This window comes from Corella eumyota, chromosome 1, assembly GCF_963082875.1.
Source record: "Corella eumyota chromosome 1, kaCorEumy4.1, whole genome shotgun sequence".
NCBI classification, from domain to species: domain Eukaryota; kingdom Metazoa; phylum Chordata; class Ascidiacea; order Phlebobranchia; family Corellidae; genus Corella; species Corella eumyota.
Window position 1 is genome coordinate 2,345,840 of NC_137490.1, and position 27,499 is coordinate 2,373,338.

The 27,499-nt window shown below is 28.6% G+C and overlaps 4 protein-coding genes across 7 annotated transcripts; 1 reads left to right on the forward strand and 3 right to left on the reverse strand.

Moving 5' to 3' along the window:
* Positions 1-4,324: 4,324 nt before the first annotated feature.
* Positions 4,325-9,690, reverse strand: LOC145763475 (E3 ubiquitin-protein ligase TRIM50-like). Of its 4 annotated transcripts, XM_082574929.1 has the most exons (6): positions 9,533-9,690; positions 8,781-8,999; positions 6,074-7,778; positions 5,864-5,948; positions 5,481-5,577; positions 4,325-5,407 (listed from the first exon to the last, which is right to left on the reverse strand). In XM_082574929.1, the coding sequence occupies exon 6, from the start codon at positions 5,122-5,124 to the stop codon at positions 4,690-4,692; it is 435 nt and encodes a 144-aa protein (XP_082431055.1). In that variant the 5' UTR covers positions 5,125-5,407; positions 5,481-5,577; positions 5,864-5,948; positions 6,074-7,778; positions 8,781-8,999; positions 9,533-9,690; the 3' UTR covers positions 4,325-4,689. The 4 variants fall into 3 exon arrangements, with proteins under 4 accessions (XP_082431055.1, XP_082431054.1, XP_082431056.1 ...); XM_082574928.1 differs by having other exon boundaries at positions 5,864-7,778; XM_082574931.1 differs by lacking the exons at positions 4,325-5,407; positions 5,481-5,577; positions 5,864-5,948; positions 6,074-7,778; positions 8,781-8,999 and adding an exon at positions 9,226-9,428.
* Positions 9,691-16,973: 7,283 nt separating this feature from the next.
* On the reverse strand, positions 16,974-23,117 carry LOC145763471 (uncharacterized). The gene is made up of 4 exons (XM_082574922.1): positions 22,903-23,117; positions 22,693-22,777; positions 22,310-22,406; positions 16,974-18,026 (listed from the first exon to the last, which is right to left on the reverse strand). Exons 1-4 carry the CDS (start codon positions 23,037-23,039, stop codon positions 17,191-17,193), a joined length of 1,155 nt encoding a protein of 384 aa, XP_082431048.1. The 5' UTR covers positions 23,040-23,117; the 3' UTR covers positions 16,974-17,190.
* Positions 18,277-19,993, forward strand: LOC145751649 (uncharacterized). The gene is made up of 2 exons (XM_082567848.1): positions 18,277-18,755; positions 19,927-19,993. The coding sequence occupies exons 1-2, from the start codon at positions 18,283-18,285 to the stop codon at positions 19,991-19,993; spliced, it is 540 nt and encodes a 179-aa protein (XP_082423974.1). The 5' UTR covers positions 18,277-18,282.
* A 1,829-nt stretch (positions 23,118-24,946) lies between the features above and the next one.
* On the reverse strand, positions 24,947-27,129 carry LOC145763472 (uncharacterized). The gene is made up of 4 exons (XM_082574923.1): positions 26,918-27,129; positions 26,708-26,792; positions 26,329-26,425; positions 24,947-25,942 (listed from the first exon to the last, which is right to left on the reverse strand). Exons 1-4 carry the CDS (start codon positions 27,052-27,054, stop codon positions 25,107-25,109), a joined length of 1,155 nt encoding a protein of 384 aa, XP_082431049.1. The 5' UTR covers positions 27,055-27,129; the 3' UTR covers positions 24,947-25,106.
* Between the last annotated feature and the right edge of the window lie 370 nt (positions 27,130-27,499).

Here is a 27,499-nt window from a genome sequence, read left to right on the forward strand (position 1 = left end):
TTTTGTGTTGTTAAATTTTTCATTTTTGTTGTTAGTTGATTGACTTGGCTGTTGTTTGGCTAAAATTAAATGGTTACATTTTATTAATTTGTGATTTTAAAATTCAAGTTTTAAACAATTCTATGAACTAAAGAAGTTTGTATATTTTTTAAGTTAGGTTGCTAACTAAAGACTATATCTTGGTTATGCAATATTTTTCTTATTAAATATGTATGTAAAATAACTGTATACTGTACATGTACAAATATTTATTATAAAATTCGTATTATCTACAACTACCTTACTCTATGTACGTTGTGTATGTCGTTTAAACAAGGTTTAAATTAATATTTTTTTGTTAATGAACCTTGTTAAGTTGTTCTATGACATTTTCTAAGGTTCGGTTTCGGGGAAGTCCCTCCGCTTTAAAGGTTTCTCGACAATTAGGACAACTAAAAATTAAGTGAATTTAAGTTAAGTTGTAACGTAAAAAGAGATTTTAGTCAAATATAACTAATACAATTTATTTTGATAATTTTTTAAAATATAAACTCACCTTTTGTTTAAACCTTCAGGTAATTGATCCAAACAAATCTTGCATAAATTATGTCCACATGGTAATATCATTATCGGTTTTCTAAACGTTTCCAAGCAAATTGGACAATCTAATTCGGCTCTAATTTGACTATTCAGTTTTAATATAAACAAACAGATTTAACTTTTTGAAATTTTAAATTGTAAATTATAAAAAAAATTATTGAATTTTAATTTCATATTATTTATTATTTTTTTTAAAATATAGTAATCAAGGATAAACATTACACGACAAAAATAAAATTTAAACAATAAACAGAATAAAAAAATGAAATAAAAAACATCAAAAAAAAATTGAAAATATTTTATTTTAAAATATTAACTTGTAAAACAATTAACTTTATTGGATTTAAAGTTCGTGATTGTTAATGAATAAACAAGTTGAATTTGTTTTGTGACGTCATTAAAAATTTATGTTTGTTTGAGGTTAACGACCTCGGTTAAACATTTAGAAGTAAATTTAATATTTTCATATTTTTGATCATTAATTTCCCAGTCAGTTGCCTTGCCAAATATTTCAATTGCTTTTAAATAACAATTTTCGGCCTCGTTATACAGTTTCATGTCATCATATGCAGAACCCACATTATGGTAACAATTACCAAATACTTGATATAAACAAGCATCGTCGTTTAACTCGTTTGACATAAGCGATATTGCTTCTTTGTGAACTTTCACGAATTTATCGTAATCACCGATAAAATTACAACAAAACCCAATATAATTGAAACACCAAGCTTCATTCTCACATTTCTTTACACGATCAGCGTTAATTGTTGTCTTAATTTTCTGGCGTATTTCTTCCATTAGTGGAATGCCGTGTTGTTCAAATTCGATTCGTTCACATTCTCCCATCGACTTAGCTACTTCTTGTATGGCTCCTGCAACCCAAGATAAATAATCAACTTTTGTGTTTGGGTCAAAATGTTGACATAAGTTAGCACCACATCGAATTAAAGTCATTGCTGTTCGGTTTGCTTTTTTAACTGTTAGTTGTTCAGCGAAACTAATTATGTTGTCAATTATGACTTCACACTCATCCGGTTTCGGTTGAAGTGAAGTTGTCATGGCAACAATCTTACTGCATATTTATGTCATTTCTTGCATTTTATTCATCTCGTACAAACATTCTGCGATTTTGAGCATTGTTTTTACGCGTTCTACTTCTGTGACGTCATAAAGCATTTGATCAAACGTCGATTTAGCTTCGGAGAAGTTATTCGATTTCATGAAATTTTCTCCCAACTCTAAACATATCAAATTTAAATACAAAACTAATATATGTTAAACTTTAATAAAATGTAATTTTGTTGAACAAACCTTTTAGTTGTTGAATTTCAAAACTATTTTTTCTTTGCCTTTGTGTTGTTAAATTTTGCATTCTTGTTGTTAGTTGATTGACTTGGTCGTTGTTTGGCTAAAATTAAATGGTTAGCTTTTTTATTTTAATATTAAGCATAATAAAAATAATGCAAAATCTTTAAAATTTTGTTATCATGTAAGTTATATTACTAACTATGCAACAATTTCAATATTTTATAATTTTAAAGTGCTGATTTTATAAGTTAAAATTTTTTTTACAACCACCGTACTCTATGTAGGTTGTCAGAAGCTTTGGCCAGAAGGTTCGGCCTGCAAAAAACGCGGGGGGTCGGTGACGAAATTGCCGCGTGAAATGTCAGCTTAAGACCATATTTTACCGATATTTACGTATTGTACTTTTTGTCAAATTTTATTTTGAATAACGGTAAAATATGGTCTTAAGCTGACATTTTACGCGGCAATTTCGTCACCGACCCCCCGCGTTTTTTGCAGGCCGAACCTTCTGGCCGAAGCTTCTGATCCCCCTCTATGTACGTTGTGTATGTCGTTTAAACAGGGTTTAAATTAATATTTTTTTGTTAATGAACCTTGTTAAGTTGTTCTATGACGTTTTCTAAGGTTCGGTTTCGAGGAAGTCCCTCCGCTTTAAAATAATTTCGACAGTAAGGACACCTAAAAATAATTAAAACTATGTTAGGCTATAAATTTAAAAAAATAAGTAAAATTACATTAATAACGTTATTAACTTAAAACTAAACATGATTTCTTTCATTTATTTTGTTAAAAAATCAACTTACCTTTTATTTAAACCTTCAGGTAATTGATCCAAACAAATCTTGCATAAATTATGTTCACATGGTAACATCATTATCGGTTTTCTAAACGTTTCCAAACAAATTGGACATTCCAATTCGGCTCTAACTCGGCTATTCATTGTTTTTAGTTTTAATTAAGTGTAAAATATAATCTAAATTTATGTTAAAAAAAAAGTTTTTTACTCTTAGCTCCTTTCACTCTTTTATTTAATCCCATACATAACCTTTCGATAAGTTACAATTAAATTTGTTGGGATAGCAGAAATCTAATCTTGCCTTACTTCCTAATTGTTTTTACCAATAATTTGATTAACAATTTTACAAAAAATTCATAAAACGTTTTTACTTATTTAATAACATTATTTTCAGGTACCTGTATATATAATTATCAATAACATAACGTTAAATATGTTAAAAATAAAATGATTAATTTAATTGAAATAAACTCTTTAATATCATTACATCAAAACCTTTTTAAAAAAAATGCAGATAGGACCGACGTACAATATTTAACAATTTTAACTATAGCTTCGCAGGTTATCACTGAAAAATGGTTAGTCATAATATGGTCGCAAACCAAAATATTGCGCGTCACAACTTGTAATTTTTAAATTTATTTTTTGATAATGCTGATATTTTAACCACGTTTCGATGGTTACCATTCAAATAAATCATCATCATCATGTTACATCGTATTTTTAATAACCAAACCTACTTTTCAAGATTCTATTTTTATTTTATTTGCCAGGTTCCCATTAAAAAGCGGTCATGACTTTCTCTGCTAATGTTTTGGTGTTAAAGAACAGGCATGACCTTTAGTTATTTTACCTTTAGTTATTATTCTGTTGTAAAATATAACGCTTAAAATAAATAAAAGGCTTTATTTTGACTTAAAAGAGTGGAAACACTAACAAACAACAGTTTTTGATTTTTATCAGTTAAAAAAATAATATAATATGCTATTGCTAAACTATGGTTTGTTATAAAGAATAGGAATCTCAAAATTTTCCATTCAGCGAGGCGCAGAAAATGTGACGTCATAATTAAGGCCAATCCCCATAAAATTCCTTTACCACAAATTCTCGGATTTTTGCAATGCTCAAATAAATCTAAACGGAAAGTTTATTACTAAGTCAGGTTATCACATGAAAATAATTTTAGCTGAAATGTCGCAATCTCTTTCATTAAGCGAGGGGAAGTGACGTCCTAATTAGTGGTTTTACCGAGAAATTCTTTTAACACGAGACTGTTGCACCACAATAAGAAATTTCTAATGTTGCGACATAATGCGCTTTGTTAACGCACAAAATTTGTATATTGTGACTTACTGATAGTCACAATGCATTTACAATGTGTTTACATGGTAGTTTTGTTACCGAATTATTTAAAAAGTTTATGTTCAATAAGCTGTATACACTTTTTTGTTTATTCTCAATATTTTATTTTTTAAGATTTAAAACAACTTGCATATATTAGAATAAATAATTAAGCAAATACCAAAATTTATTAAAAAACAAAAAGTTATAAAAAAAATTCAATAACAGATTGTACTGATAACTTAAAAAACATTTAAAATATAATCTAAATATCGTGACGTCACAAATCAAGCTCTTCGTCTTCAAATCGCATGAGCTAGGGCTACAGCTTGATTTGGGTTAGGATACCAGGGTTAGGGTTTCCAACAAAAATAAATTAAGAATACAAAAATTTTGATAACAAATCAAACAATACTTAAAAAAAACAATTTATAGGTTAAAAATAGAAAATATTAAACAACTTGATTTATTAGATTAAATTTTTAGATTGTTGATAAATAACCAAGTTAAATTTGTTTTGAAACGTCATAATTTTTTAGTTTTATGTTTTTCTAAGTTTAACGACCTTGGTTAACCATTTAGTTTAGAAGAAAATTTAATTTCTTCATTTTTTCGATGATTATTTTTCCAGTCGGTTGCTTTACCATTTATTTTAAATGCTTTTAAATAACAATTTTCGCCTTGTTATACAGTTTCATGTTTTTATTTGCAGAACCCATATTATGGTAACAATAACTAAACATTTGATATAAACAAGCATCGTCGTTTAACTCGTTTGACATAAGCGATATCGCTTCTTTGTTAACTTGCACAGATTTATCGTAATGACCGATTTTATTACAACAAAACCCGATATATTTTAAACACCAAGCTTCATTCACACATTTCTTTACACGATCAGCGTTAATTGTCGTCTTAATTTTACCGCGTATTTCTTCCAATAGTGGAATGCCATGTTGTTCAAATTCGATTTGTTCAGATTTTCCCATCGACTTAGCTACTTCTTGCATGGCTCCTGCAACCCAAGCTAATTTGTTAACTTTTTTGTTTGGGTCAAAATGTTGACATAAGTTAGCACCACATTGAATTAAAGTCATTGCTGTTCGGTTTGCTTTTTAACAGTTAGTTGTTTAGCGAAACTAATTATGTTATTGATTATGACGCCACACTCATCCGGTTTCGGTTTAAGTGAAGTTGTCATGGCAACAATCTCACTGCACATTTCTTTTGTTTCTTCCATTTTATTCATCTCGTACAAACATTCTGCGATTTTGAGCATTGTTTTTACGCGTTCTACTTCTGTAACGTCATAAAGAATTTGATCGAACGTCGATTTAGCTTCGGAAAAGTTTTTCGATTTCATGAAATTTTCTCCCAACTCTAAACATATCAAATTTAAATACAAAGCTAATATATGTTAAACTTTAATAAAATGTAATTTTGTTGAACAAACCTTTTAGTTGTTGAATTTCAAAACTATTTTTTCTTTGCCTTTGTGTTGTTAAATTTTGCATTCTTGTTGTTAGTTGATTGACTTGGTCGTTGTTTGGCTAAAATTAAATGGTTAGCTTTTTTATTTTAATATTAAGCATAATAAAAATAATGCAAAAACTTTAAAATTTTGTATAGTATATAGGTTATATTACTAACTATGCAACATTTTTAATATTTTGTTAATCTAAAATACCTGTAGTTGGTACATGTACAAATATTTACTAAATTTATTTATTTCGTGCTGATTTTATAAGTTTAAATATTCTCTACAACCACCTCACTCTATATAGGTTCTGTGTGTCGTTTAAACAGGGTTTAAATTAATAATTTTTGTAAATTAACCTTGTTAAGTTGTTTAATGACGTTTTCTAAAGTACGGTTTCAGGGAAGTCTCTCTGCTCCAAATACTTTTCGGAAATAAGGACAACTAAACATAATTATAATTAAGTTAGGCTACAAATTGAAAAAAAATAGTAGAATTAGATTAATAATGTTATTATTATACAACTAAATATAAGTAATTTTGTTGTTTTTGTTAAAATATCAACTCACCTTTTATTTAAACCTCCAGGTAATTGATCCAAACAAATCTTGCATAAATTATGTCCACATGGTAACATCATTATCGGTTTTTTAAACGTTTCCAAGCAAATTGGACATTTTAACTCAGCTCTAACTTGGCTATTTATTGTTTTTAGTTTTAATTAAGTTTTAACTCTGAAATAAAAATTTATTCGTATAAAACTGTGTAGCTATTACATTTATGTTAGTAAGCTAGTGGCAGCCTTACGCTGTATTAACATTCTATATAGAAAAAAAATTGTTGTTAAGAAAAAATTGTAAAGTTCACTTAGATTCATGACCATGACAAAACTTGCTTTTCTACTCTTTGCTTCTTTATTCTCTTTTATTTATTTTCAGCAAAAACGAAATTTACATAACGCTTCAATAAATAAAAATTGGCCTTGTTGGGATAACTGAAATCTAATCTTGCATTACTCTTGCTATTTTGTCTGTTCAAATAATTTTATAAACAAGTTTTTACACAAATATTACTAAACCTTAATTTTACTCAATAAATAAAATTAAATTTGCAAAAAAATGTTTTATGTGCAACTTAATTGTTTCTTTAAACTTAAATATATTGATCAAAACTCTGTCATCCTAACAGTTTAATAATTAAAACAACTTCAGCCTTACTTACAGCATTATCTACAACATTAAAACTGATATATCTACTATTAAATATAAGTTAGTTATTAAGAAGCGATTATATATGATTTCTTTGTTACATTTAAAATATATAATTAACTTAAATATTGATGCTGGGTTATAACTAATAAGAAAATATTTTTGGTTTTAATTTTGATAACATTATACAACACGTTGTAAAGTTACATAGTAATATAATACATAGTAACTTGTAAGCAAAATAAGTAGTGTGTAAATAATTATCAATATACGTTAAAGTTATTGAGTTTTTAATAATTCTAATTTTTTATTAAGTTAAAATTAAAACATGTGGATTATGTTAAATTAAGTAAAAAACGATACTAACTCACGCTTATATTTTAACTTGTTTAATTAAATTATAAAAAATAATATATTATTGTTATTGTTGAAGAATGTAATATTGTGACGTGTTTAAGTTATAAGTAAATACCGGGACAACAAATGGTATTAGAGGCCTCGTAACCCAATGTCATAACTGGTTTACATTAATACTAGATTTTAAAACGTTTTAGGCTTAGTTGTGAAAGGTAGCTTAACAGGGACATCCAGTGTTTGCTTTTTTGTTTTTTATTTTTAATTTAACTCTATCAGTAAAGTTTGTTTTTTATCAGTTTTTAACTTTTTTAAGCAAATTGGACAAATTAATTTGGCACGTCACCGATGACGTCACGTGGGGTAATATAACATACGCTGTAAAAGTCGTGTTTTTAGGTTTCTTGTAAATTTTTGAAACTTCACCTAATTAAATTGAAATTAATATTTTTTTCTTAACTTTTATTTAATCAGCCTAAAATAATTAAAATTTATTTTAATTAAAGCTTACCTGATATTGTATTTATTACTTCGCTGATGGAATTTAAAATAAAGTTTTAGAATAAATAAATAGGTTTTAAACCAAATTTCACAATATTAACTCAATTAATTATTTTCACTCTTATTGATACTTTTAAGTTTACTTACACGGGTTAAGCGCATCAACCGTTGTCAAAAATAAATCACTATTTTCAATATTATTTCCAAACACCTGAAATATTTTGGTTTCAATTTAAAAAATAAGATTTTATGAAACATTTAATTGATTTTATTTTGTATAATTAAATTTATTTAAAATTGCTTACCGATATTAGAAATAATATTAAACAAATAATTTTTAAATTTATTTCTATTTTTTCAACCTGTTCAGTTAAAATTGTTAAAATAAATTTTAAATTATAAATTAGTGGTTTTTATATAACACAAAAAGAAATATTAGAAAAAGTTTAAATTTTCCTTTTTTTTAAATCGTTTTAGGCTAAAGTTTTAGTTAATGTATTACTGTCTAATGTATTACTGTCGCCTACGTAGGCGGCCATTCATTGAAACCTTAGACTATTCCAAAGTATATATATAAACACAAGTAGTTTAACTGATTCAACCGGATCGTTACGTCATTTTTCCGATTCATGGAAGCCAAAATGGATTTCAGAAATGCATTACAGATATAGTAAAAAACACGAATATTTTGATTTATGAAAATTTTTAACATGTACACCTAAAAATTTAACTAGAATTCTATTATACTAATATTTTGACACTTTTATACGCAAAAATTTTTATTAAAATTAGAAAATTGTATTTTTTCAAAGAAATTGTAGCATGCCCTGGGTATTATTTAAGTTTGTCCCCAATTTTGATTCATACAACAATGTGTTTTATGACGTGATAATGTTTAGTAAACAACATTTTGGGCATTTTCTCATTATTTTTTTTTTTTTACTTTTATTTTAATTATATTTCTATTTAATAACATCACTAAAGAAAAAACTTCGCGTAAAAATGTTAAAATCTTAGTAAAATCGAATTCCGGTAAAATTTTTAGATTTCTACGTAAGGAATTCTTGTAAAACGGGATATTTGTGTTTTTTCCTATACCTGTAATGCATTTCTAAGACCCATTTTGATCTTCTAATTTTACTTCCGGTCACGTGTTCAACTACTTTTGTTTATATTTATACTTTAGACTGTTCATACGATTCAGATATACAACCTCGTGTGTGGTGATGGTATTTTCTTTCGCTCGGTGTTACTGCGTCGCTAATCACGTTCTCGAGACCGTGAACAATCCCCGGGTTTAATCGTAAATAAGCCCGGGGATTCGTTCCACGCTACCCCGTCGAGCAAACAGTCTGATCGCGGGCTTCGTGTTTTTTTAAATGGTGTCGTTTCGCATTTTCCTTTTCTAATTTTCGTCTTTGCTTCGTCTTGACTACCATTTTATTTTGAAATTTTAAATTGTAAATTATAAAAAAAATTATTGAATTTTAATTTCATATTATTTATTATTTTTTAAATATATTAATCAAGGATAAACATTACACGACAAAAAAAAAATTTAAACAATAAACAGAATAAAAAAAATAAAAAACTTAAAAAAAAATTGAAAACATTTTACTTTAAAATATTAACTTGTAAAACGATTTACTTTATTGGATTTAAAATTCGTGGTTTGTTAATAAATAACCAAGTTAATTTTGTTTTATAACGTCATAATAATTTATGTTTGTTTGAGTTTAACGACCCTGGTTAAACATTTAGAAGAAAGTTTAATACTTTCATTTTTTTCACCAAACATATCAAATTTAAATATGTTTAACCAGGGCCCTCCGCTTTAAACGTTTCTCGACAGTTAGGACAACTAAAAATTAAGTGAATTTAAGTTAAGTTGTAACGTAAAAAGAGATTTTAGTCAAATATAACTAATACAATTTGTTTTGTTAATTTTTTAAAATATCAACTTACCTTTTGTTTAAACCTCCAGGTAATTGATCCAAACAAATCTTGCATAAATTATGTCCACATGGTAACATCATTATCGGTTTTTTAAACGTTTCCAAGCAAATTGGACAACCCAATTCGGCTCTAATTTGACTATTCATTGTTTATAGTTTTAATTAAGTTTTAACTCTGAAATAAAAATTTATACATATAAAACTGTGTAGATACTACAATTATGTTAGTAAGCTAGTGGCAGCCTTACGCTGTATTAACATTCTATAGAAAAAAACTTGTTGTAAAGAAAAAATTTTAAAGTTAATTTAGATTCATGACCATGACAAAAACTTGCTCTTCTACTCTTTGCTTCTTTATTCTCTTTTATTTATTTTCAGCAAAAACGAAATCTATTTTAATCTGCTACATAACGCTTCAATAAATAAAACTTGGCCTCGTTGGGATAACTGAAATCTAATCTTGCGTTACTCTTGCTATTTTGTCTGTTCAAATAATTTTAAAAAACAAGTTTTTACACAAATTTTATTAAACCTTAATTTTACTCGATAAATAAAATTAAATTTGCAAAAAAATGTTTTATGTGCAACTTAATTGTTTCTTTAAACTTAAATATATTAATTAAAACTCTGTCATCCTAACAGTTTAATAATTAAAACAACTTCAGCCTTATACCTACAACATTATCTACAACATTAAAACTGATATATCTACTAATAAATATGAGTTTATTATTAAGAAGTGATTATACATGATTCCTTCGTTATATTAAAAATATATAATCAACTTAAATATTGATGCTGGGTTATAACTAATAAGAAAATATTTTTGGTTTTAATTTTGGTAATATTATACAACACGTTGTATAGTTACACAGCATTATAATACATAGTAACTTGTAAGCAAAATAAGTAGTGTTTAAATAATTATTAATATACGTTTAAGTTATTAAATTTTTAATAATTCTAATTTTTTATTAAGTTAAAATTGAAACATGTGAATTATGTTAAATTACCTAAAAAAAGCGATATTAACTCACGCTTATATTTTAACTTGTTTAATTAAATTATAAAAAATAATATATTATTGTTATTGTTGAAGAATGTAATATTGTGACGTGTTTAAGTTGCAAGTAAATACCGGGACAGCAAATGGTATTAGAAACCTCGCAACCCAATGTCATAACTGGTTTACTTTAATACTAGATTTTAAAACGTTTTAGGCCAAGTTGTAAGAGGTAGCTTAACAGGGACATCTAGTGTTTGCTTTTCTGTTTTATTTTTAATTTAACTATATCAGTAAAGTTTGTTTTTTATCGGTTTTAAACTTTTTTAAGCAAATTGGGCAAATTAATTTGGCACGTCACCGATGACGTCACGTAGGGTAGTGTAACATACGCTGTAAAAATCGTGTTTTTAGATTTCTTGTAAATTTTCGAAACTTTATCTAATTAAATTGAAATTAATCTTTTTTTTCTTAACTTATATTTAATCAGCCTAAAATAATTAAAACTTATTTAATTAAAGCTTACCTGATATTGTATTTATTAATTCGCTGATGGAATTTAAAATCAAGTTTTAGAATAAATATTTAGGTTTTAAACCAAATTTCACAATATTAACAGAATTAATTATTTTCACATTTATTGATACTTTTAAGTTTACTTACGCGGGTTTAGTTCATCAACCGTTGTCAAAAATAAATCACTGTTTTCAATATTATTTCCAAACACCTGAAATATTTTGGTTTTAATTTAAAAATAAGATTTTTTAAAACATTTAATTGATTTTATTTTGTATAATTAAATTTATTTAAAATTGCTTACCGATTTTAGAAATAGTATTAAACAAATAATTTTTGAATCCATTTTTATTTTTTTAACTTTTTAGTTAAAATTGTTGAAAAAAATTTTAAATTGAAAATTAGAGGTTTTTATATAACACAAATAAGAGAAAAATTAGAAAAAGTTGAAATTTTTCCCTTTTTTTAAAATCGTTTTTTTATAAAATATTTAAAGTTGTTTTAAATTGTTTTAGGCCAAAGTTTTAGTTGGCTAAACAGGGACATCTAGTGTTGACTATTATATTTTGTAAGATTGTTTAAAAATATGAATCTTTTACCATGTAGCAAGTTGGTTTACTATTTTGTTTTGTAATTTTAATTTTTAAATTGTGGAGAAAAAAACACAAATTTTTTTTTTTATTTTTATTATTATTTTTTTTTTTAATTTAGCAATCATAATAAACATTAGAGTAAAAAATAATATTCAAATAAAATGATAAAAACAAAATAAAAATCAAAAAAGAAATTTTAAAACATAATAATTTTACCTAAAAAGAAAAATATTAACTTGTAAAACAATTTACTTTATTGGATTTTAAATTCGTGATTGTTAATAAATAAGCAAGTTAAATTTGTTTTGTGACGTCATAATAATTTATGTTTGTTTAAGTTCAACGACATTGGTTAAAAATTTAGAAGAAAATTTAATATCTTCATTTTTTTGATCATTATTTGGCCAGTCAGTTGCCTTACTTTTAGTTTCAATTGCTTTTAAATAACAACTTTCGGCCTCGTTATACAGTTTCATGTTTTGGTATGCAGCACCCATATTATTGTAACACAAACCAAACACTCGATATAAACAAGCATCGTCGTTTAACTCGTTTGACATAAGCGATATCGCTTCTTTGTGAACTTGCACAGATTTATCGTAATCACCGATTTCAGTACAACAATATCCGATAATTTTTAAACACCAAGCTTCATTCACACATTTCGTTACACGATCAGCGTTAATTGTTGTCTTAATTTTACCGCGTATTTCTTCCAATAGTGGAATGCCGTGTTGTTCGAATTCGATTCGTTCAGATTCTCCCATCGACTTAGCTACTTCTTGCATGGCCCATGGAACCCAAGCTAGTTTCCTAACTTTTGTGTTTGGGTTAAAATGTTGACATAAGTTAGCACTGCATCGAATTAAAGTCATTGCTGTTCGGTTTGCTTTTTTAACATTTAGTTGTTTAGCGAAACTAATTATGTTATTAATTATGACTTCACACTCATCTGGTTTCGGTTGAAGTGAAGTTGTCATGGCAACAATCCTACTGCACATTTCTTTTGTTTCTTCCATTTTATTCGTTATTTTAATCAAAGCTTACCTGATATTGTATTAATTACTTCGCTGATTGCATCTAAAACAAAGTTTTAGAAGAAATATTTAGGTTTTAAACCAAATTTCACAATATTAACAGAATTAATTATTTTCACACGTATTGATACTTTTAAGTTTACTTACGCGGGTTAAGCGCATCAACCGTTGTCAAAAATATATCACTATTTCCAATATTTTTTCCAAACACCTGAAATATTTTGGTTTCAATTTAAAAATATGATTTTTTTAAACATTTAATTGATTTTATTTTGTATAATTATATTTATTTAAAATTGCTTACCGATTTTAGAAATAATATTAAACAAATAATTTTTGAATCCATTTTTATTTTTTAACCTGTTCAGTTAAAATTGTTAAAATAAATTTTAAATTATAAATTAGTGGTTTTTATATAACACAAATAAGAGAAAAATTGAAAAAAGTTTAAATTTTTCTTTTTTTTAAATCTTTTTTTTTTTATAAAAAATTTGAAGTTTTTGAAAAATTGTATTAGGCCAAAGTTTTAGTTGGCTAAACAGGGACATCGAGTGTTGAATATTATATTTTGTAAGATTGTTTAAGAATATAAAATTTTTATCATGTAGCAAGTTGGTTTACTATTTTGTTTTGTAATTTTAATTTTTAAATTGTGGAAAAAACACAAAAAAAATTTTATTTTATTTTTATTTGATTTTTTGATTTTAAAATTTAACAAACATAATAAACATTAAAGTAAAAAATAATATTCAAATAAAATGATAAAAACAAAATAAAAATCAAAAAATAAAAAGGGAAAAATATATTAACTTGTAAAACAATTTATTTTTTTGGATTTTAAATTCTTAATTGTTAATGAATAACCAGTTTAAATTTGTTTTGTGACGTCATATTAGTTTTATGTTTGTGTAAGTTCAACGATTTTGGTTAAATATTTTGAAGTAAGTTTAATATTTTTATTTTTTTGATCATTATTTACCCAGTCAGTTGCCTTATAATATATTTCAATTGCTTTTAAATAACAATTTTCGGCTTCGTTATAAAGTTTCATGGGTTCATATGCAGCACCCACATTATTATAACAATGACCAAACACTCGATATAAACAAGCATCGTCGTTTAACTCGTTTGACATAAGCGATATCGCTTCTTTGTGAACTTGCACAGATTTATCGTAATCACCGATTTCAGTACAACAAAACCCGATATATTCTAAACACCAAGCTTCATTCACACATTTCTTTACACGATCCGCGTTAATTGTTGCCTTAATTTTACCGCGTATTTCTTCCAATAGTGGAATGCCGTGTTGTTTAAATTCGATTCGTTCAGATTTTTCCATCGACCCAGCTACTTTTTGCATGGCTCCTGCAACCGAAGCTAAATTGTAAACTTTTGTGTTTGGGTCAAAATGTTGACATAAGTTAGCACCACATCGAATTAAAGTCATTGCTGTTCGGTTTGCTTTTTTACCAGTTAGTTGTTTAGCGAAACTCTTTATGTTATTAATTATGACGCAACACTCATCCGGTTTCGGTTGAAATGAAGTTGTCATGGCAACAATCTCACTGCACATTTCTTTTGTTTCTTCCATTTTATTCATCTCGTACAAACATTCTGCGATTTTGAGCATTGTTTTTACGCGTTCTACTTCTGTGACGTCATAAAGAATTTGATCAAACGTCGATTTAGCTTCGGAGAAGTTTTTCGATTTCATAAAATTTTCTCCCAACTCTAAACATATAAAATTTAAATACAAAGCTAATATATGTTAAACTTTAATAAAATGTAATTTTGTTGAACAAACCTTTTAGTTGTTGAATTTCAAAACTATTTTTTCTTTGCCTTTGTGTTGTTAAATTTTGCATTCTTGTTGTTAGTTGATTGACTTGGTCGTTGTTTGGCTAAAATTAAATGGTTAGCTTTTTTATTTTAATATTAAGCATAATAAAAATAATGCAAAATCTTTAAAATTTTGTTATCATGTAAGTTATATTACTAACTATGCAACATTTTTAATATTTTGTTAATCTAAAATAGCTGTAGTTGGTACATGTAAAAATATTTACAAAATTTATTCATTCCGTGACGATTTTATGAGTTAAAATTTTCTTTATAACCACCTTACTCTATGTAGGTTGCCAGAAGGTTCGGCCTGCAAAAAACGCGGGGGTCGGTGACAAAATTGCCGCGTGATATGTCAGCCTAAGACCATATTTTACCGATATTTACGTATTATACTTTTTGTCAATTTTTATTTTGAATATCGGTAAAATATGGTCTTAAACTGACATTTTACGCGGCAATTTCGTCACCGACCCCCCGCGTTTTTTGCAGGCCGAAGCTTCAGGTCCCCCTCTATGTACGTTGTGTATGTCGTTTAAACGGGTTTTAGATTAATAATTTTTGTTAATTAACCTTGTTAAGTTGTTCTATGACGTTTTCTAAAGTTCGGCATCGGGGAAGTCCCTCCGCTTTAAAGGTTTTTCGACAATTAGGACAACTAAAAATTAAGTGAAGTTAAGTTAAGTTGTAACGCGAAAATTTCTTTTATTTTGTTAAAATATCAACTTACCTTTTATTTAAACCTCCAGGTAATTGATCCAAACAAATCTTGCATAAATTATGTCCACATGGTAATATCATTATCGGTTTTTTAAACGTTTCCAAGCAAATTGGACAATTCAATTCGGCTCTAACTCGGCTATTCATTTTAAGTTAAATATAAAAAGCAATTTTATTTACAAATATCTGTTTAACAAAAACTGTAGTTTTAAATTGATAATTTTTAACGTTTTCAATATATTACACAATTTTATTAAACTATTTTTCAAATAAAAATTTTTTTTAATGAGTTATACAAAACTGATGGCTATATAACTTTAGTATTCTTCTTCAAAGAGAAGCTAAGTACTAATGGCACTGTAGTTATTTTTACGACACCTTTTTTATTACATTGCAAACATCACATACAGACCAACGTAATGTTTAATAACATCAAATTTTTGTTTTATTATCAAAGTTGTAATATTCAGAAAATTTGGATTTTATTTTAATATTTTAAATTTATGTGGTGCCCCTAATCAGGTTAACACAGTTATTAAAATATCTTTACTAAACAATTAGATAAAAAATTAATCGCCATTTACTTAATTTATTCGTATGTATTTTTTCACTAATTTAAACTTTAATATCGAGATATTTTTTTACAAGTACCCTGTATTTAAAATCTAAAAAAATGTTTTTAAATTCTTGTCTTGTTGTTAATATATAAATAACTTTCAGCTAAGTTTATAACGTTTGTTAAGAATGTGTAACAAGTTTGCTAATAAAACATGTAAGTAGTTGTTACTGTTAGTTTATTAATGGTTAACTTAATTGTATGATTTGGTAAACTTGCATTAAAAATTGTTTTTAAAATAATTGGGTTTGTTGTTGTTATATTTATTGAAGTGTTTTTACTTTTACTAAGGTTAATTTATTGGCAGTAAAAGTTTGTTAAATTGATGTTTGTCAATAACATAAAATTTTTTTAAATAAAACTCGCAGTTTTGTAACCCAATTCAATTTTCAGTATTATTGCAATATCAGATATTTTAAATATAATTTAATCAAATTCAGCTTAAAAGTTTGTATTTTGATGCTTTATAACACAACCTTATCCGTTTTTAAACATTTTAGGTAGCTAAACAAAGACATCTAGTGTTTACTGTTTTTTGCGAATTTAATCATTTAATTATTAAAAAATTACTAAAATTTATTTTTATTTTAAATATTCTAAAATTTGACTAGCATACTAAACTTAAATTTATAAAGAAAATATTTAAATATTACGATAAGTTTAGATAAAAATCAATAATTAATTTAATTGATGTTTTTTTATTGTGAAGTTTACTTTGAAGGGTTAGTTGTTAAAAGTAGCTCAACAGAGACACCTAGTTTGTTACTGTCGCCTACGTAAGCAGTCATCCACCGAAACCTTAGACTATTCATACGATTCAGATATACAACCTCGTGTGTGGTGATGGTATTTTCTTTCGCTCGGTGTCACTGCGTCGCGAATCACGTTCTCGAGACCGTGAACAATCCCCGGGTTTAATCGTAAATAAGCCCGGGGATTCGTACGACGCTACCCCGTCAAGCAAACAGTCTGATCGCGGGATTCGCAATTCTCTAAATGTTGTCGTTTCGCATTTTGTTTCCTAATTTTCGTCTTTGCTTTATCTTGACTACCATTTTATTTTGATATTATAAATTCAATTTTTAGAAAAAAATACTAAATATAAATTTTATAATTTTTTTTTTTTTTAAATATGGTAATCAAGGTTAAACATTACACGACAAAAATAAAATTTAAATAATGAACAAAATAAAAAAATGAAATGAAAAATATCAAAAAGAATTGAGAATATTTTACTTTAAAATATTAACTTGTCAAACGATTTTCTTTATTGGATTTAAAGTTCGTGATTGTTAATGAATAAACAAGTTGAATTTGTTTTGTGACGTCACAATAGTTTTATGTTTGTTTAAGTTCAACGACCTCTGTTAAACATTTCGAAGAAAATTTAATACTTTCATTTTTTTGATCACTATTTGGCCAGTCAGTTGCTTTACTTTTAGTTTCAATTGCTTTTAAATAACAATTTTCGGCCTCGTTATACAGTTTCATGCTTTTATATGCAGAAACCATACTATGGTAACACAAACCAAACACTCGATATAAACAAGCATCGTCGTTTAACTCGTTTGACATAAGCGATTTCGCTTCTTTGTGAACTTGCACAGATTTATCGTAATCACCGATTTCAATACAACAAAACCCGATATATTTTAAACACCAAGCTTCATTCACACATTTCTTTACACGATCAGTGTTAATTGTTGTCTTAATTTTATCGCGTATTTCTTTTAATAGTGGAATGCCGTGTTGTTCAAATTCGATTCGTTCAGATTTTCCCATCGACTGAGCTACTTTTTGCATGGCTCCTGCAACCCAAGCCAGTTTGTTAACTTTTTTGTTTGGTTTAAAATGTTGACATAAGTTAGCACCACATCGAATTAAAGTCATTGCTGTTCGGTTTGCTTTTTTAACAGTTAGTTGTTTAGCGAAACTAATTATGTTATTAATTATGACATCACACTCATCCGGTTTCGGTTGAAGTGAAGTTGTCATGGCAACAATCTCACAGCACATTGCTTTCGTTTCTTCCATTTTATTCATCTCGTACAAACATTCTGCGATTTTGAGCATTGTTTTTACGCGTTCTACTTCTGTGACGTCATAAAGCATTTGATCAAACGTCGATTTAGCTTCGGAGAAGTTTTTCGATTTCATTAAATTTTCTCCCAACTCTAAACATATAAAATTTAAATACAAAACTAATATATTGTAGCGGCCCCTTAGGGACACGTGATTTTGCCTGATAAGAAGTCTGGGCTACAGTCTTATCTTTTGCCTTTTTTGTATTATGTTGTGTCTTATAAACCGACTACCAATTCATTACTTACTTAACTGTTTTTGCTTAACTGAATAATAAATTATATTGTTACAATTTATATACGCCAAATTGGTGACCCCGACGTTTTAAAACGAAAATTTTAAAACAATATGACGCAAGAAAATGCTGTAGCGGTTAAACTGCCAACCTTTTGGTCGCAACATGCCAAAATTTGGTTTAACCAAGCAGAAGCCCAATTTACTCTGCGAAATATAACAATCGACGAAACGAAATACTGCCATGTTATCGCAGCACTAGACCAGGATACAGCAAAACGCGTAATCGATTTTATGGAAAATCCACCAACAAAAGGAAAATATATTGCTATCAAAGAACGACTTTTAAAAACGTTTGAGCTTTCCGAGGAAGAACGAGCCCAAAGGATAATCGAAATGCCAGAACTTGGAGATAGAAAACCTTCTGCTGTGATGGACGAAATGCTGGCATTGATGGGAAATCACGGATCGTGTTTTCTCTTTAAACATATTTTTTTGCAACTACTGCCCGAGGAAGTGAGAGTTGGTTTAGCTACCGAAGAAACAACAGACATGAGAGAATTGGCTTCAAAAGCAGATAAATTATGCTTAGCTAAACCCCAATTTTCTGGGTTAGTTTCTAAAGTTTATAGATCCCATGAAACTGATTGGAAGTATAATAAACGTCAACCAAATAAAAAAAATCTATGTTTTTATCATCAACGTTTCGGAAATAAAGCCAGGCAGTGCTGTCCACCTTGCAGTTTTTCGGAAAACGAATATGCCGGTCGTCAATAACGATGAGGGCGGCCGGCAGCACGTTTAATTTATACTTCGTTAAAGACAAGTGTTCAAAACAATACTTTTTAGTTGATACTGGAGTTGAAATAAGCGTATACCCACCAGGAAGAATTGATCGATATAATGGCTCTAACCAGAAAAAGCTTCGAGCCGCCAACGGAAGCGAGATTAAGACGTACGGCCAACGCCTATTACATTTGGATTTACCGTTTGGTAAATTTAAATGGATTTTTACAATCGCAGAAGTATCTCAACCACTGCTCGGGGCAGATTTTTTTCGAGCCAATTCGCTTTTGGTAGACATAAAAAACAAAACATTAATTAGCGCTAAATTAAACACAAACTGTTCGATTGAGTTGTTAGATGTCTCAGCCTTCAGAATAAACGCAATTGGTTTACATCAAAACCAATATGCTGCTTTACTCGCACAATTTCCACTGATAACAACTCCAAATTTCCAACAAAAGCAAACCAAACACTAGGTGGAACATTTTCTTATAACAAACGGGCGACCGATTAGCGCTCGTGCACGTAGACTGCCACCAGACAAACTGGTACAAGCCAAGCGTGAATTCAACAAGATGGAAAGCATGGGTATTGTCAGAAGATCAGCCAGCCCGTGGGCATCTCCATTGCACATGGTTAAGAAATCCAACGGTGATTGGAGACCATGTGGAGATTACAGACGACTAAATGCTGTTACTACACCCGATAGATACCCCATACCACATATTCAAGATTTTTCTGCGAATTTAGAAAACGCAAACATATTTTCAAAAATAGACCTTGTTAGAGGCTACCACCAAGTATCTGTTGCAACAGAAGATATTCCAAAAACTGCAGTCATTACTCCTTTTGGCTTATTTGAGTACATAAGAATGCCCTTTGGATTAAAAAATGCAGCACAAACTTTTCAAAGACTGATGGATTGTATGTGCCGGAATCTTAATTTTGTTTTCGTGTACTTAGATGATATTTTGGTAGCAAGCAAGTCAAAAAGCGAACATTACCAGCATCTCAAAGAATTGTTTACGCGTCTGAATGAAAACGGTCTAATAATAAACGCGACTAAATGTCAATTCGGACAAACAAGTATTGAATTTTTAGGCCACCGCATCGACCACGAAGGAGCCAAGCCTTTACCAAATAAAGTGGAGGTAATAAACAATTTTCCACGACCAACCTCATTTCAAGAACTGCAACGGTTTGCTGGCATGATCAATTTTTATCATCGTTTTCTACCAAGAGTTGCTAACATCATGAGACCGATTTACGAAGAAATTAAAAAAAAATCTAAACCTCTACTGTGGAGTGATCAACTAAATAACGCATTTGTTAAAGCTAAAAACATTTTAGTTAATGCCACTATGCTTTCCCATCCACAAGTAGGAGCGCCAACTGCGTTAACTGTGGATGCTTCCGATATAGCTGTTGGGGGGCTACTACAGCAAAATATACATGGTTTGTGGAAACCATTGGCCTTCTTTAGCAAACATCTACGGCCACCTGAATTAAAATACAGTGCGTTCGACCGTGAACTACTAGCATTACATCTTGCTATTCGTCATTTTAGGTACTTCTTGGAAGGACGGCACTTTGTAGCTTTTACGGATCACAAACCACTTACTTATGCATTAACTAAAACTACTTCACCGTGGTCAGCTCGCCAACAACGACAACTTAGTGCTATTTCGGAATACACTACGGATATCCGCCATATAGAAGGAAAAAAGAATTTTGTTGCTGACGCATTATCAAGACCTGGAATAAATGTCATACAGGCATCTTTAGGAATCAATTTTTCAGATATGGCCTTAGATCAAGAAAGAGATAAAGAAATTATAAATGAATTGAAAGCCAACTCTAGTTTAAAAATTGAAAAATTTCCTTGCGACAAAAACCAGACTTCGCTTTTATGTGACACAACAACTGGATCACCGCGACCGCTTGTTCCGGAATCTTGGCGTCGAAAAATATTTGATTTAGTTCATGGTTTATCGCATCCATCGATACGAAGCACAAAGAAACTAATTGCTGAAAAATTTGTTTGGAAAGGACTTAAAAAACAAATTGGCGAATGGGCAAAACAATGTGTTTATTGTCAAAAAGCTAAGGTCCACAAATGCACTAGAGCCCCACTGCACCACTGTTCATTGCCTGTAAAACGATTTGATCATTTAAATATTGACCTTTTGGGACCTTTGCCGCCATCTCAAGGTTTTAGATATTTGTTTACTGTAGTTGACCGGTTCACAAGGTGGCCAGAGGCGTACCCACTGCAAGAAACATCGACGACATCATGTGCAAAAGTTTTTATTCAAAAATGGATATCTCGTTTTGGAATACCGTCAACATTGTCGTCAGACCGAGGAGCACAGTTTACATCAAAACTATGGTCAGATATTGCAAAGTTTATGGGCACTTCTTTGCAATTTACCACAGCATTTCACCCACAGGCCAACGGCCTGGTGGAGCGATTCCATAGACAACTTAAGGCATCGTTGATGTCGCGACTTAAAGACAACAATAGGGTTGACGAACTGCCTTGGGTTCTACTCGGAATTAGAACCACACCCAAAGAAGATTTAGGATGTTCCTCAGCAGAAATGGTGTATGGAGCACCACTCACCATTCCAGGCCCTTTTGTGGAGGCTACCGACCACAACAACGCACCTGGAAATTTTTTACAAAAGCTCCGCCACGTTATAAAACAAGAAGCGCCTCAAACCTCGTGGCATTGTAAATCAAATAGCTACATACCTTCTGATTTAAAGAACAGCAGCTTTGTTTTTATTAAGAAAGTGGGATACAAGGCGCCACTTTGCACCCCATATGAAGGTCCATATAAAGTTATTAAGCACGGATTAAAAACTTTTAAGATTGATATCGGCGGACGTACAGAAATCATTTCGATTGATCGCATAAAACCTGCGTATCTGGATCGCAATATGCCTGTACAACTAGCCCAACCAAAGTTACGAGGCAGACCTCGTAAGCAAGTAATTCTAGAAGAAACGAACGTAAAAACCCATATAGAGATGAAAACAAACTGTCGAAGAGATGGTAACAAGGGTCAAATTAAACCACCACAACGGTTTACCCTTTTAACGTGAACAATTTTCCGCTTCTGGAGGGGAGTAATGTAGCGGCCCCTTAGGGACACGTGATTTTGCCTGATAAGAAGTCTGGGCTACAGTCTTATCTTTTGCCTTTATTGTATTATGTTGTGTCTTATAAACCGACTACCAATTCATTACTTACTTAACTGTTTTTGCTTAACTGAATAATAAATTATATTGTTACAATTTATATACGCCAAAATATGTTAAATTTCAATAAAATGTAATTTTGTTAAACAAACCTTTTAGTTGTTGAATTTCAAAACTATTTTTTTCTTGTTTTTGTGTTGTTAAATTTTGAATTCTTGTTGTTAGTTGATTGACTTGGCTGTTGTTTGGCTAAAATTAAATGGTTACATTTTATTAATATGTGATTTTAAAATTCAAGTTTTAAAAAATTCTATGAACTAAAGAATTTTGTATATTTTTTAAGTTAGGTTGCCAACTAAAGACTATATCTTGGTTATGCAATATTTTTCTTATTAAATATGTATGTAAAATAACTGTATACTGTACATGTACAAATATTTATTATAAAATTCGTATTATCTACAACTACCTTATTTTATATACGTTGTGTATGTCGTTTAAACAGGGTTTAAATTAATATTTTGTGTTAATGAACCTTGTTAAGTTGTTCTATGACGTTTTCTAACGTTCGGTTTCGGGGAAGTTCCTCCGCTTTAAACATTTTTCGACAATTAGGACAACTAAAAATAATTAAAATTAAGTTAGGCTACAAATTGAAAAAAAATAGTAGAATTAGATTAATAATGTTATTAATATACAACTAAATATAAGTAATTTTGTTGTTTTTGTTAAAATATCAACTCACCTTTTATTTAAACCTCCAGGTAATTGATCCAAACAAATCTTGCACAAATTATGTTCACATGGTAATATCATTATCGGTTTTCTAAACGTTTCCAAGCAAATCGGACAATCCAATTCGGCTCTAACTCGGCTATTCATTGTTTTTAGTTTTAAAATAAACAAACAGATTTAACTTTAAATGTAAGGGTAGGCAATGTCTTACTATACCCTGCGTTTTGTCATTGAGAGTTTAAAATAAAACAGTTCAGGACTTTGTTAAATATCGTAAGCTACAACAACACACAGCAAATATGTTCTCTTTATAGAGGAACAAAAGACAAGACGTAAAGCTCATATCAAGTGCCTGGAAAAGTTGTTGTATAAAGTTTGTGATAATAAATCAGACATCGCGTTGATTGTAAATTGATATCAAAACATCGAAGTTACTAAAGAACCTAAAATGTTTTAATCTAACCTTTGCCTTTAAAATGGCTAGGGTTGTTTATTGTTGTGATTTTATTTATGACGTCAAAATTACATATTTTTATTTTCAACAAATTCACAATTTATTAAATATATTTACATTTCAATATTTGAAGTTAAAAATTATAATTTCTATGTTTAAGTTATTATTTTTAAATAATTTTAATCTTGAATAAATTAAAATTAAACTATGTAAATTATGTTAAACTAACTAAAATAACGATAATAATTTAATTTTATATTTTAACTTGTTTAATTAAAATATTATTAAATTAAACATTTATTTTCAATAACTTAAAACCTACTAAAAGTTTAAAAAAATATTAAACAAATTATTTCTAAATTTTTATATTTTAACTTGTTTAGTTACATAGTAAAAAATAATTTTCAAGATAGAAAAATATAAAAAGGATTTTTTTAAATGTGAATTTTTTTTAAACATTTTGGGCCATCTTGTTAAAAAAGGTATCTCTACAGAAACATCTAGTTTATTACTGTCGCCTAGGTAGGCGGCCATTCATTGAAACCTTAGACTATTCCAAAGTATATATATAAACACGAGTAGTTTAACTGATTCAACCGGATTGTTACGTCATTTTTCCGATTCATGGAGACCAAAATGGGTCTTAGAAATGCATTACAGATATAGGAAAAAACAAGAATATTTTGATTTGCGAAAATTCCTAACATGGGCACCTAACAATTTAACTAGAATTATATTATACTAATATTTTGACACTTTTATACGCAAACATTTTTATTAAAAATAGAAAATTGTATTTTGTCAAGGAAATTGTCGCATGCCCTGAGTATTATTTAAATTTGTCCCCAATTTTGATTCATACAACAATGTGTTTTATGACGTGATAATATTTAGTAAACAACATTTTGGGCATTTTTTTATTATTTTATTTTTTTTTATATTTATTTTGATTATATCTCTATTTAATAACAACACTAAGGAAAAAACTTCGCGTAAAAATGTTAAAATATTAGTAAAATCGAATTCCGGTAAAATTTTTAGATTTTTACGTAAGGAATTCTTGTAAAACGGGATATTCGTGTTTTTTTCTATACCACTAATGCATTTCTAAGCCCCTTTAGATCTTCTAATTTTACTTCCGGTCACGTGTTCAACTACTTTTGTTTATATTTATACTTTAGACTGTTCATACGATTCAGATATACAACCTCGTGTGTGGTGATGGTATTTTCTTTCGCTCGGTGTCACTGCGTCGCGAATCACGTTCTCGAGACCGTGAACAATCCCCGTGTTTAATCGTAAATAAGCACGGGGATTCGTTCCACGTTACCCCGTCGAGCAAACAGTCTGATCGCGGGCTTGTGATTCTCTAAATGTTGTCGTTTCGCATTTTCCTTTCTTAATTTTCGTCTTTATCTCGTTTTGACTACCATTTTATTTTAAAATTTTAAATTTGTTATTTGAAAAAGTGCTTAAAAACGTACTAAATTTAAATTTTACAATTTTTTTTATTTTTTTGAAAATATGCTAAACAAGACTTAACACTTTAATACAAAAATAAATTTAAACATATACATTGTGTATGTCGTTTAAACAGGGTTTAAATTACAATAAACAGAATAAATAAATGAAATAAAAAACATAAAAAAAAATTGAAAAACTTTTACTTTAAAATATTAACTTGTAAAACAATTAACTTTAAAGTTCTCGATTGTTAATGAATAACCAAGTTAAATTTGTTTTGTGACGTCATAATAGTTTTATGTTTGTTTAAGTTCAACGACATTGGTTAACCATTTAGAAGAAAATTTAATATCTTCATTTTTTTGATCATTATTTGGCCAGTCAGTTACCTTATGAAATATTTCAATTGCTTTTAAAAAACAATTTTCGGCCTCGTTATACAGTTTCATGTTATGATATGCAGAACCCATATTATGGTAACAATTACCAAACACTTGATATAAACAAGCATCGTCGTTTAACTCGTTTGACATAAGCGATATCGCTTCTTTGTTAACTTGCACAGATTTATCGTAATCAACGATATAAAAATAACATGCACCGATAATTTTTAAACACAAAGCTTCACGCACACATTTCTTTACACGATCAGCGTTAATTGTTATCTTAATTTTACCGCGTATTTCTTCCAATAGTGGAATGCCGTGTTGTTCAAATTCGATTCGTTCAGATTTTCCCATCGACTCAGCTACTTTTTCCATGGCTCCCGCAACCCATTGTAGTCGATTAACTTTTGTGTTTGGGTAAAAATGTTGACATAAGTTAGCACCACATCGAATTAAAGTCATTGCTGTTCGGTTTGCTTTTTTAACAGTTAGTTGTTTAGCGAAACTAAATATGTTATTAATTATGACTTTACACTCATCTGGTTTCGGTTGAAGTGAAGTTGTCATGGCAACAATCTCACAGCACATCTCTTTTGTTTCTTCCATTTTATTCATCTCGTTCAAACATTCTGCGATTTTAAGCATTGTTTTTATGCGTTCTACTTCTGTGACGTCATAAAGAATTTGATCAAACGTCGATTTAGCTTCGGAAAAGTTTTTTGATTTCATGAAATTTTCTCCCAATTCTAAACAAAATTTAGTTAAAGAGTTGGTTCGGTCGTAGAGTTTTTTTGTTAATTATGTTGAAATTTTTTCAACTTACACGAGGATACCATTATTTTAAAAATTAGTCAAGTAGTTTTCGAGATATCGGGATTTTTTTTTTTTGCAGAAAACAAACTTAACATAAAAAGCAGTATTTAGCCATATTATATAAGACATTTTTTATCTTTAAAAGTATTTTTAATTAGGTAGGCCGTATTTAAAAAAATTTAACAAATTATGGCTATGCTGATAATTTTGAAAATTTACCAGCCAAAAGCGCTTAAAAAATTATAAAAATTTAAAAAACCTATTTGATCAAGATTAATATTTGTAAAACTTCAATAAAATGTAATTTTGTTAAACAAACCTTTTAGTTGTTGAATTTCAAAACTATTTTTTCTTTGTTTTTGTGTTGTTAAATTTTGCATTTTTGTTGTTAGTTGATTGACTTGGCTGTTGTTTGGCTAAAATAAAATGGTAAGCTTTTTTATTCTATCATTAAGCATAATAAAAATAATGCAAAAACTTTGACATTTTGTATATAATGTAGGTTATATTACTAACTATGCAACATTTTCAATATTTTATTAATCTAAAATAGCTGTAGTTGGTACATGTACAAATATTTACTAAATTTATTCATTTCGTGCTGATTTAGTTTAAATATTCTCTACAACCATCTTACTCTATATATGTTTTGTATGTCGTTTAAACGAGGTTTAATTTAAAAATTTTTGTAAATTAACCTTGTTAAGTTGTTCTATGACGTTTTCCAAGGTTAGGTTTCGGGGAAGTCCCTCCGCTCCAAACATTTTTCGACAATAAGGACAACTAAAAATAATTTTAATTTAGTTAAGCTACAAATTGAAAAAAAATAGTAGAATTAGATTAATAATGTTATTATTATACAACTAAATATAAGTAATTTTGTGTTTTTTGTTAAAGCATTAACTTACCTTTTATTTAAACCTCCAGGTAATTGATCCAAACAAATCTTGCATAAATTATGTCCACATGGTAACATCATTATCGGTTTTTTAAACGTTTCTAAGCAAATTGGACAACCCAATTCGGCTCTAATTTGACTATTCATTGTTTTTAGTTTAAATTAAGTTTCGTATAAAACTGTGTAGCTATTACAATTATGTTAGTAAGCTAGTAGCAGCCTTACGCTGTATTAACATTCTATATAGAAAAAAACTTTTTGTGAAGAAAAAATTTTAAAGTTAATTTAGATTCATGACCATGACAAAACTTGCTCTTTTACTCTTTGCTTCTTTATTCTCTTTTATTTATTTTTAAGCAAAAACGAAATCTATTTTAATCTGCTACATAACGCTTCAATAAATAAAACTTGGCCTCGTTGGGATAACTGAAATCTAATCTTGCGTAACCTGTTATTTTGTCTTTTCAAATAATTTTATAAAAAGTTTTTACACAAATTTTATTAAACCTTAATTTTACTCAATAAATAAAATTAAATTTGCGAAAAAATGTTTTATATGCAACTTAATTGTTTCTTTAAACTTAAATATATT

Bases quoted from the DNA above. Each gene is read 5' to 3' on its own strand.
- LOC145763471 (XM_082574922.1), bottom strand. From the start codon at position 23,039: ATGAATAGCCGAGTTAGAGCCGAATTGGATTGTCCGATTTGCTTGGAA. The intron at 22,778-22,902 runs GTGAGTTGATAT...AATTATTTTTAG, and splicing joins CCTGGAGGTTTAAATAAAAG to TTGTCCTAATTGTCGAAAAA. The intron at 22,407-22,692 runs GTTCATTAACAC...ATTTAATTTTAG, and splicing joins TCATAGAACAACTTAACAAG to CCAAACAACAGCCAAGTCAA.
- LOC145751649 (XM_082567848.1), top strand. From the start codon at position 18,283: ATGACGCAAGAAAATGCTGTAGCGGTTAAACTGCCAACCTTTTGGTCG. The intron at 18,756-19,926 runs CTTAGCTAAACC...TAGATGATATTT, and splicing joins TCAAAAGCAGATAAATTATG to TGGTAGCAAGCAAGTCAAAA.
- LOC145763472 (XM_082574923.1), bottom strand. From the start codon at position 27,054: ATGAATAGTCAAATTAGAGCCGAATTGGGTTGTCCAATTTGCTTAGAA. The intron at 26,426-26,707 runs GTTAATTTACAA...ATTTTATTTTAG, and splicing joins TCATAGAACAACTTAACAAG to CCAAACAACAGCCAAGTCAA. The intron at 25,943-26,328 runs GTTTGTTTAACA...AATTTTGTTTAG, and splicing joins TGAAATTCAACAACTAAAAG to AATTGGGAGAAAATTTCATG.
- LOC145763475 (XM_082574929.1), bottom strand. From the start codon at position 5,124: ATGACTTTAATTCAATGTGGTGCTAACTTATGTCAACATTTTGACCCA.